This window comes from Sinocyclocheilus rhinocerous, unplaced genomic scaffold (genome assembly GCF_001515625.1).
Source record: "Sinocyclocheilus rhinocerous isolate Xijiao unplaced genomic scaffold, SAMN03320098_v1.1 scaffold1003, whole genome shotgun sequence".
Classification (NCBI taxonomy): domain Eukaryota; kingdom Metazoa; phylum Chordata; class Actinopteri; order Cypriniformes; family Cyprinidae; genus Sinocyclocheilus; species Sinocyclocheilus rhinocerous.
Window position 1 is genome coordinate 70,756 of NW_015624545.1, and position 11,027 is coordinate 81,782.

An 11,027-nucleotide genomic window follows, 5' to 3' on the forward strand; every position below is an offset into this window, starting at 1 on the left:
CGAGTGAAATGCCCGCTCAGCTGTGAACTCATCATAGGTAAGTCGCAATGGCAGTGCACCGGCGTTAAGAGTTTATCCGAGGATAGTGTAAGAAGGATTCAACAGATCACACACAACTGCAGTGCTTCTGTGAACGGAGAAAACAGAATAAAACTATAGGCTTACATAAAAAGGAATATAGGCATATACACGAAATATATTTCACTTAAATCATTGACAGATTAACGAAACGAAAGAAAAAAATGTGCTGAGTTACGGTTCATTGTGACGCGTTCCAAAGTTCTCGGAAAGGAAAACAAGACAGCAGAAAGTAGTTTTCTTTATTTTGCAAACGCTTTACAGTTTTCTTTATTTTGCAAAACCTTGACAGCTTTGAATAATGTATTGCTTCTGTATAACCGACCAGCGTTGGTATGACCATCGCGCCGGTGCCTTACACGAGTGAAGGATGATGTTTTACGTCGATGAAAGTACAAAGCCTATATAATAAATAATATTTTAGCATCCAGATACGTCGTGAATATGGAAACATTTGGATTTGTGCTGAATGAGAGAGGTAGGCATCAGTTTCACCTTAAATTAATTTGTTTTTGGATTGACGTTTTTAGAGCCTAAACTTTATAGGATTTGTTTTGGAGAGAAACTAATAACTGTGTTTATAATGTTTGTAAACAATTTGCTTTAGCCTACAGGCATTTTAGCCTTCATTATTTCGGAATGTAGGCTAATAGGGCTAATAAAATGTGGCGTGAGCCGCGACTTATGTTTTTTTCACTTTCAAAACCCAATTTTATACAAGTGTTTTTTGTTAACAATGCAGCAAACATTTTAAAATATCTTAAAAATACTTTAATTGCTTTAAAGTGTTGATAGATTTTTTCTTTTGTTTAGTAGCCTACATTTGGCCAAAATCTACTAGTGAACTAACGAGCTGTGGACACTGATGACTTGCTGAAGTAAATTAAATGCTTCGTGACATTTTATTTCCACGCTGTATTGTTGATGTCTTTCCGCGGTTGAAACACTGATTGAGCAATTACATGAGGCATGAGATGTTCAGTCATGTTTATTCGCGTTAAAACTAGTAGTACAGAGGAAGGAATGACCGCGTTCACTCGCACTCCGCTCTCCACAAATCTGCGGGGCGTCACGGCTCAGACATGGGACAATTTCAGAGGAACGCAGAAACAGAAACGTTAAAATATCGATTCTGCTCGGAGTGAACCAATTGAATTTTTTTTTTCGTTTTCAAGCCCTGGTTAAAATTTTAAACTGCTTCAAATTACTTTTTTTCACATCAATCTACACTCCATACACCTTAATGAAAAAGCAAAAAACATATTTATGGCAACTTTGCAAATTTATTACAAAGGAAAAACTGAAATAAGTACACCGCATAAATAGTCATATTCTATATAAGTATTCAAGTCTATACTATAAATATTCAAGTCTTTTTGGGTATGATGCAACAAGCTTTGCACATATGCATTTGGCCATTCTTCTCCTTACCTCTTCACCTTTAAAGCTCTGTCAGATTCCATTTTGCATTCCATGTTCCATTTTGTTCAATCTTAGGCTCTGGCTGGGCCACTCAAGGACATTCACAGAGTGGTCCATAAGCCACTCTTGCATTGTAATAGCGGTGTGCTTAGTAGGGTGTAAATCGGACGGTTCATCATGATACGATATGATATCGGTTCTCATATCCAGCGATATGATATTTGCATTACCTCAAAAAATTCTGTGATACGATTATTGATATGATTCGATTTAGGAGTATATCAACTGATATATCAATATATCTATATTATGTACATATTTTACATGACCAGCTACATTTTTATGAACTCACAAATGCACCCAAAATATATCTGAAATTTCCACATCCTATACCCCAATTGGGACATTCACAACAAAAAATAGGCCTACACTTTTTTTAAATAATAAAGAAAAATAAATAATTGGGGGAAAAATCAAGTATCACATGAGATCCGTATTCTTATGGCAGCTTATGAACGGGCAACAGTCAAGAAAGTCTTTCAGGAGTCTGTGCTAAAATGCGTAATATGTAAAAAAAAAAATAGTGTAAATCCTCATTAGGAAATAACAAAAATAAGATACTCCAGTTATAGAAATCAGGTAGGTCTAGAAGGTTTCAGGTAAAGAAATGTAATAATCAAATGTAAAATAACACTGCATTGTCATGGTTCTGTTAGTTTGCACATTTTCCACATTCTTGTCATGGTTATTGATTTGATTTCATCATTTTATCCAGGTGTGTGTCGTTAGTGCCCTCGTTTGCTTGTGTATTTGTGTTGATCTCTTTGTTCATTATTGTCCGATGTTATACGTCGATTGTGTTGCTGTTCTCTCTCTTTGTGGATTATTGGCCTTTGGATTTATTAAAGATTACCTTCTATTTTCATTTTTGTGCATTTGTGTGTTGTACAGCAGCCAACCATGACAGAAGACCTGACCAAACAAGTGAAAGCGTGTTTGTGATTTCGTTTAATTTTCGTTTTTTGATCATTGTGTGTATTTTGTTTATGAATCACTTCACCGTCATTACCCTGCTTTGCCTGGAGCAGGGGAACCGCTCCCTCGAGGAGCATTTAGATGAGTTTCTTGGTCTCGCACATCGGACCACCTTCCTGGACGACTGCTTGAGCACGTTCTTGCACGCTGGACTGAGCACCGCTACACGTGCACAATTGTCCGGGGAGGGCCCTCAAGGAAACTTCATGGACTATTTGGTGTGGGTGCTGATTTCATGTGGTTCATCCCTGACTGTCTGACCAGTGGACAACGACACCCGCCCTACTCCAGACCCAGCGTCCAGCAAACCACCACCCTGCTGCGTGGAGCATCAGCCAGAGCCCACCGAAGATGGAGAACTAAAGCCCGCCGCAACCGATGAGTCATCACTATCAGGAGCGACAGAGCTGAGGATCGCCCCAGAGCCACTGCCTCATTCGACGTCTGACCAGGGTAGGGTTGCACCAGCCATTCGTAAGTTCTTACTAAAATTAGAATGTAAAGTCCACACTAGAGGCTTAATAACTACTAGCTAGTTTGTAACTAAATCTATACATTATTTGGTTACACCAGTTGTTCGTAAGGCAGGACGTAGCAAGTAGTTCGTAAACTCTCCGTAAAGTAATGCATAGTCGCATAATATGACGTTTACACTAAATCATCCAATAGAAACCTTCAAATACGGGAGCAGAACTTGTTTAAATGCTATGAATTTTAATTTATCCTTCATTCTAACTTCTTTTGCCTCACGTATACTAATGGTAAAAATATAAACAAGTTTCCATTAAAAACGATACATTAATAACATTAAATACATTAATAACATTATATATGTAAGCTATTTTTAAATGTAAATAACATTCAGAAACTGTAATTGAAATAAATAAGGATCAATAAATACTGAAAGAAAAAAAAACATAAGAAATGCCATTTATTTATTATTTAATCTGACATGCGCAACACGGACCGAAGCGCACAGAGGCACACTGTAGATGTTGAAGACGCGCTAAAAAAGAAACAAAGTACGTTTATTCACATATTGTTCTCTATCTTAATATGTACGTGAGTGTAAATGTCAGCAGCATCATATATGCCTAAAGGATTGAAGGTTGTCGGGTAAAAGAAGAGCATATCGAGCATATCACTCAGTCTGCTATTTTATTCCAACCGTTACTCCTGACCGGACGCTTCCGTAAATATTTAGTTTATATGTAGATTTACACTTCAACTACGTGTAATGGTGCAACGAAAAAATAATTAGTAGTGCGTAAGTTGTAACTTAGTGCCCATTTACGTCAAAACTAGGCTAAGTTGTAACTTACGTACAGCTGGTGCAACCGGCCCCAGGTGCGTGAGCCGGCAACGAAACACGCCATGGAAGATGACACAGTGGAGAGTGAGGTCGCAGAGGAAAACCCCGCCCACTGTTCCACCATTGAGTTTGAGCTTAGAGGATAAGGAATTATATTTGGACTGGCCCATTCTTCTCTCGTCTTCTTCTGAACTCTCTGCCTGTCTTGTTATGGCCTTGTTTATGAACTCCCTGTCAGTCCTGAAATGACCATGGAGGTTGTTCCCCTGTCAGAGGAGCTTCCTTTAACCCTCTGGGTTCGAAGCCCGCACCGGTGTGGTCGGTCTCATTTTTTCTTGATGACCGCGAAAAGAACTAAAAATACTTTGTCATTTTTGATCGTACAGATAAGAATAAGGTATCGTTTAAAACTGCAAAGAGTCTACTTTTATGTGTGTATAGTCATAATAACAGCAAAACAATGTGCTTTTGTAAAATAAAGAAAACAAACAGGGTGCGCTTTCTGCAGTCTCGGTCTCTGTCAAGTTTCATCACAGACACGTAAATAATATATTGTTTTCTGTGAATGAGTAAGATGATGTTCACATCATTTTGAAGCAAAAACTCTAGAGTTCAAGATCCAGTTCTCAAAAGTCTTGTGAACAAATGTTCTGTATGCGTTTTATGGCCTTATTTCAGTGACTTAATTTTATTTATTTTTTCACTAAGCATGCATAAATGTTGTTTTCTCAAAAACACAATCACGTACATACATGCTTCTTGAATATTATTGTAGCCCAGTATGTGCTGATTACAGTGTTATTAAACTTTAGCCATTAAAATGTTTATAAGCAACTGAAAAAAGCACAAATATCAGGGCATGTCAAAACTTCTCCAGGGCCCCAAAACACCCTCGGACCCCAGAGGGTTAAAGCAACTTTTGAGTGAGTAAATGATGGTATAAAAATAAAACACTTTTTATTTTTGGGTGAATTATTCCTTTAATAAACAGGGTTCCCACTCTTTCATGAACGCCAGATTCAAGGATTTTCATGGACTTTTTAAAGCACCATTTCTTTTATATCAAGCACCGCTCAAATTCAACAGCATATGTAGCGTCATGAAAGACCTCTTACAGTACTTAACATTTCACTTACACTTAACATTTATATTAAAAATTTCAGAGTAATGAGGTTTTGAATGTGTAGGTTTCATAAATTTAGACCATTTTGAGCAGTCCCGTTCAAAGGAATTTAGAATTTCTCAAATATTGATAAAAATATATATTCTAGCATCAAACTGTTTTTTGCTGTAATTCTTGTAAAAGAATTAAATTTGAAAGAATTTCTCAATTTTTAAATGAATAAAAAGTGGTTAAACAGGGCTCTACGCTAGGGTTGCACGATAAATCGCATGCGATATTTAACACGCATTTACTACACAGAGCCGTTGTTCACTGACAAGCTGCGCAAAACCACGATCATATTTTGTGCATGTTTTGCGCAGCTTGTTGGTGAACAACGGCTCTATGTAGTAAATGCTGCTTCATGTGAAAGCCCGCACGTGATGGAGATTTACTGCTGATTACAGAACGGCTTTACTGACAAGATGCGCGTTAAATATCGCATGCGATTTATCGTGCAGCCCTACTCTACACTTACTTTTCTTTTTAGGAGCACTTATGAAAAACTAAAAAAAAAAATTTAGGAGCTCAGTCAAAAATTTCAGGAGCACCTTCTAATCAATAATCAAAAATTCTGATAAAATATTAGCCTTCCCATTACGAGATGATATTTGACTCAAAGTGATTTACAGGGAATTTTGTTTTTACCTTTGTAATGGCATTTTTCTAACTTCATTAAAATTATGTCATCTTTTGTCAAATTCAAAAAATTATATTTATAAGCTTTTTTTATTTTTAATTAAAACAACAGAATAAAAACAAGTAGAATAAGAATAAGTTACCAATCAAATGAAATCAGTATTAAAAAATAATTTGTACTACAGAGGTGGCACAGAAGAACACAAAAGTGGCTTGTAGGTGTATTTTCAGATGGTTTAATGGAATGGAATGATTTAAATAACAGAAAAGATACTTATATAATACATACAATGGATGGATATATCACTTAAATTATTCACTGCTATCAGAATGTGAAGAGACTTATTAGTATAACCAAAAATGTAAACCGTGTTACATTTGAAAGCATGCTGGTTTCAGCCAGCTGGACCATATGCATTACCAGGGAAAACACATTACAACAATCCCTTTCACTCAATCTCATTTACTTTCTCCAAAAATATCACTATATCTCTATTCGTCATGTATCATCATGTATCATAATGTATCCAACTACTGCATCAACTGCTATAGTACATCTCAACACAACAGCATTCCGCAGAGGTGACATTAATGGCATGTTTCTGTGTTTAATTACCCAAACTTTGAGACGCTGCACATCGACGAGCTCCGCTAATCAACAGCTCTCTTGTTCAACACCTCTAGTTGTTTTACAAAATGTCTGCCAAACAAAACCTCCTCACAAACAAGCAACAAAAGCTAAAGAAAAGCATAAAAAAATTAAAAAAATTAAAAAAAATCACTCACACCGTAGCGTTCTCTTCCACTTACACATGCTAACTCTACCCACTTACTCCAAACAACTCTAGATTTCAGCTCTTTGCAAATAAAGAACATGCAGATCTAACAAGATTCCTCAAGATTTACAGGCATAAGATTTGTTCAGAACCAGTTTTTATATAATAACAGAATGGTGGTAAAAATAAATACTGTGAATATTAAGTAATTCAATTTTGCCAACTCCTTTTGTCCAGTTTTTTTTTTATTTATTTTTTTTACTGATATAGAAGGTATGACAGTGTTAAAGTCAGGGGTGTAACGGTACACAAAAATGATGGTTTGGTACATATTGTACCTGGGTTTTGAAGGCACGGTTTGGTACGTTTTCAGTACAATGGGGGGTCATGGGGTTGGGGTCTTTTTTTTATTAAACAGTTGTAGCTCTGTCTTTAAATAAATTTAATTATAATTAAAAATATCTTAAGAATAAAAAATATGTCTCAGCTAAAGCTGTAAACTATACAGGCAGCCCTATTATTTGCATTTATTTAAACATGCATTAAACAATTAAGATATCACTAACAAGTTACGTAAAATATTATGAATATATAGGGCAATATAGTGCATATTTTTAGGGAAATGCTAGAGTTAATTTTTCTAACAAACTAACAAGCTGTGGACATTCTGCATTGTACATTGTTTACAAGTTGTTTTATTGATGTCTTTCCACAGTTGAGATGTTCATTCATGTTTATTTTGAGTTTAAAATAGTAGTAAAAGGGACAGGATGATCATGTTTACTCATGCTTTGAACACAGTGAACTGAAGCACATCTGTCACACCATATCAAAAAGCATCAAAATGGCTTTTATTGTTTAATTTCCTAAAAAACAGACAGAATTTGTTCAAATTAATATACATAAAACAGTGAGTTTCAATTTTATTTCAGGACATGCAGTGGTTAAAAAATGCTGTATTTGTTCGGTACATATGTATACCAAACTGAAAGACCCATACAAATACATGTACCTTTACACCCCTAATTAAAGTAACACAAACACAATGCACTGCCAGTCTTCCAGGTGAAGATTCTTATGATTTAGAAGTTCTTCCCCCACATTTCATCCTGCCCTCACTGAGCATGTTCTCTTTTGGTACACACATGCGTTTGGTTCAGAAAGATGGACGACCCCCCATCAGCTCTTATCTGTAAGTGCTTGGTCAGTGTGTTTACTAACAAAAATCAATACACCATTACATAAAGAGCCTAATTAAGGGAGACAGCACTGCGGCCCAAACACACACACACACACACATATATACACATACAAAAGCACATACCCCATCATATTAATCATATCATAGCATACCTCAAAAAAAACTTTCATTTGCAACTCAAGCTAGATTTACAGTAATTTAAGAGGTAAACTGGCTTACTCTTAAATAACAAAATGTTTTCAGTGTTTATTATGTTTATCATCTGTATTATGACATAATCGCCATCATCTTTACCGTCATCAAACAGCTGAGAAAAAGAGTCCAATAATGTTTAAGAGAGTTCTGTGTGTGTGTCCACTGTCAGCTGGCTGCCACTTTGAACTCTGATCGAATCAGCCTTATAAAACACATGACAGGGCGACCGCTCTCTGCAACTCAATAGAGAGAGATTTTAATTAAGTAACATTGGCAAACACACACACACAAACATACACGAGGCTGTGCACACTTCATGCCATCTCACCTATAGCACTAGTTACCAAATACAAACTATTTTGGTTCTGAAAGAAGCATCTATTTAGAAATCATACATAACTCCTTATCAGCAATAGCTGAAACGCTTGCCCTATGCATTGCATAGTGCTCTTTCACTACTAAAATATTTTGCTATAAAAAAACTGTTTTTTAAAGGGTCATGAAACCCTAAAACACATTTTTTGAGATGTTAACGTACAGGTTGCACATCAGTGAAAACAGCCTGTTTCAAGTTTATGTGAACAATATTTAATATTCTCCCGTGCTCCAAACATGAACCAGTACCGTGTATGCGCACATATCATGTCTTCTTCAAATGAAAGACGTGCAAATAAGGGCACCGATAGAGCGGTACGTCTGATCATGAATGCGATGACATGACAGATTATTGTGATACACAGCATACAATGATAAACAGCGAAAATTCAAAGAAGAGTGAACAAAAAGTAACTATGCCTTTATTCTTTCTGTTTTAAACTGATGTGTGTCATTTGTATTGAGACTGTAATGCTGGTAAACGTGAAAATATTAGAACTTTTAAATGTTCTTCTTCATTTTCCATATAGACCAATATCTCTGCTTATTTGTTTCAAATAATAATTTATCAAAACATATCGGATTTGTTCATGATAGTTGTTGGCCTCTAATGATAAGATTTCTTGAGAGTTAATTATCATTATTTTTATATTTTTAAAATATATTAAGGTGGCCCCTATCTCTATTGTTGTTTGTATTTTCTTTCTTTTTCTGCTCATATTTTAATATTCATTAGTCTGTATAATGAGTGTTTTGTAGGTCTGTGTATATTATTGGTTGTTTTCTCCCCTCTTCACTCCCATTTTTCCACAGCTTTACATGCCAATTTATTGAGTCTTTTTCAAATCTGAGGTGTGAACGACCAGTGCTAAAACAGGGGGGTTTCATGACACTTTTAAGAAATTAATTATGACTTGAAGCACTGATATGAAGCATGATATGACTGGGCCATACATACATTATACTTTTGTATTTGATTGTATCATTAAATCATTCAGAAATGAATTAAAAGGGTAATCTCAAAAGTCTCAAACATAAGATAAAAAAATAAGATTCAAAACATTCAAAAGTGAGCTTCAGAAAAAAATCTAGGCAGATTATTCAGTTAAATAATTAAGGCATATTTTATGCTGTTTCAGTAATGAACACAAAACTGACAATTAAAGAAAGTTATACCACAAAAATGCACAGCTATGTTCCAGGTCTGTCGATCATGTTACAGTTCTATATCACTTTGCAAAAATATTAAGGTCCTGACAGCCTACAACAGCAAACGAACCTAAACCCCCAGAGACACTAACATAAACAAATATGATAAACAACAGGATAAAAATGATTTTTGCCCACTAAGTTACCTTTTATTATCTATGGAAAACTTTCTCGTCCTCTCTCTTCGCATGCACACACATACTGTACAGACACACACTCGTACATAGATGGAAATATACACATGCACAGAAACTTGTTGTCAGTGCTAGCTGCCAATCAATTTTTTATTCATTTTATTTACTTTTTTTTTTTATAAAGTGTTTTTTAATAAAGTGGTTCACAAATGAAAAGCTACATGACATTTCTCAGTAGCAACATGGTAACAATTTTTTTGGAACAGTTAAACTTGCAGCTACTCTATAATTAGAGATGCTGCTCCCGAATGCTGTTAAGAGATGCACAAAAATACTAGCTCTAAAATGGCGTTTTGGAATTAGCAATGTGATCTTAGATGAGATGCGTAAGAAATTAGTTTTACACGTCACTTGCTACAGTGCATTTTGAATGCAATGCCTGGACTACCATTTTATGGTAGCACGTAAAGTTAAACACTAAGCGTTTTCCTTAGTAATCTGTTAGTTAGGGTTAAAGAAAATGCTTAACATGGCTCAATCGATTAAAGTAGTGATATTAAAGTGCCCCTATTATGGGTTATGAAAGGTTCATATTTTGGTTTTGGGAGGCCCCAACAACAGGTTGACATGCATGCAAGGTCAAAAAACACTTTCATGGTCTTATAATATGCATTTATTTTTTCGACTCCCAAACGGTTCACTCAATAATTAATTTTTCCAAACCCCTCCTTTGCGTGACACTAATCGGCGGTGATTGGTTTCATTTTCATTTCATCTTGCCTGTAATGCCTGATAAAGCAGCGTTTGTGAGCGCAGTGCTGCCTTGTGTACAGCCGTTACCGGGAAAACAGCTATTTTTACCGCTCCAAAAGCGGCACCTAGTGGCAAAGAATGAACCCAGTCTGTTGTGATTGGTCTACTGTGTGCAGCGCATGTCAATAACGAAATGCCCATCACCAGTACTTATGTTGCCTTCAAGTGCTATCAGAAATTTCCTATTTCCCACTTATGAAGTCGTGATTACGAGCTTGTCGTATTCAAGTGCTTTAATGTCGGAAAGAATAAAATGTAGCATCCCATTGGTTGACTATCATAAACATTCACCGCGCTACACATGCAGTTTGCCTGGTACCGTAACGTTTTCATTTTTTTAGTACCGACTTGGTACCAAAATACCGGGTCTTTTGACAACACTAGTTCAAATACATGCTTATTTCACTGCTTATAAAAAATACAATATGCTTCGAATGATCGTTCATATCTAGCCTATAAATACACTACTTTAGCGACAAGACAAAGGGATGTAGTTGTTGTGAGAACAGCATTTACAGCAGCAATGGTTGTCCCCTCCACCATGTTTAAAGATTATGACCCGCCCAACTCGTAAACTCTGGTATCAAAATTATTTCAGAATTTCCCAGTAGTAAATACATCTTGAGAGGCGTTCACGTCTAATTTCCGATTAGGAAACTCGTATTTACGATAATTC

The 11,027-nt window shown here is 35.9% G+C and overlaps 1 protein-coding gene across 3 annotated transcripts in view; it reads right to left on the minus strand.

Annotated features, from left to right (window-relative positions):
- LOC107742053 (guanine nucleotide-binding protein G(olf) subunit alpha-like) overlaps positions 1–11,027 on the minus strand; it is a 76,086-nt gene that overhangs the window by 47,437 nt on the left and 17,622 nt on the right. Inside the window, exon 5 of one of the 3 annotated variants that reach the window (XM_016554922.1) lies at positions 7,754–8,053. The exons of the other annotated variants lie outside the window; for them this stretch is intronic. Within the exon in view, the coding sequence (XP_016410408.1) occupies positions 8,024–8,053 (30 nt within the window). The 3' untranslated portion in view covers positions 7,754–8,023. Of the gene's footprint in view, positions 1–7,753; positions 8,054–11,027 lie in introns of those variants that run through there. 3 annotated transcript variants of the gene reach the window in all.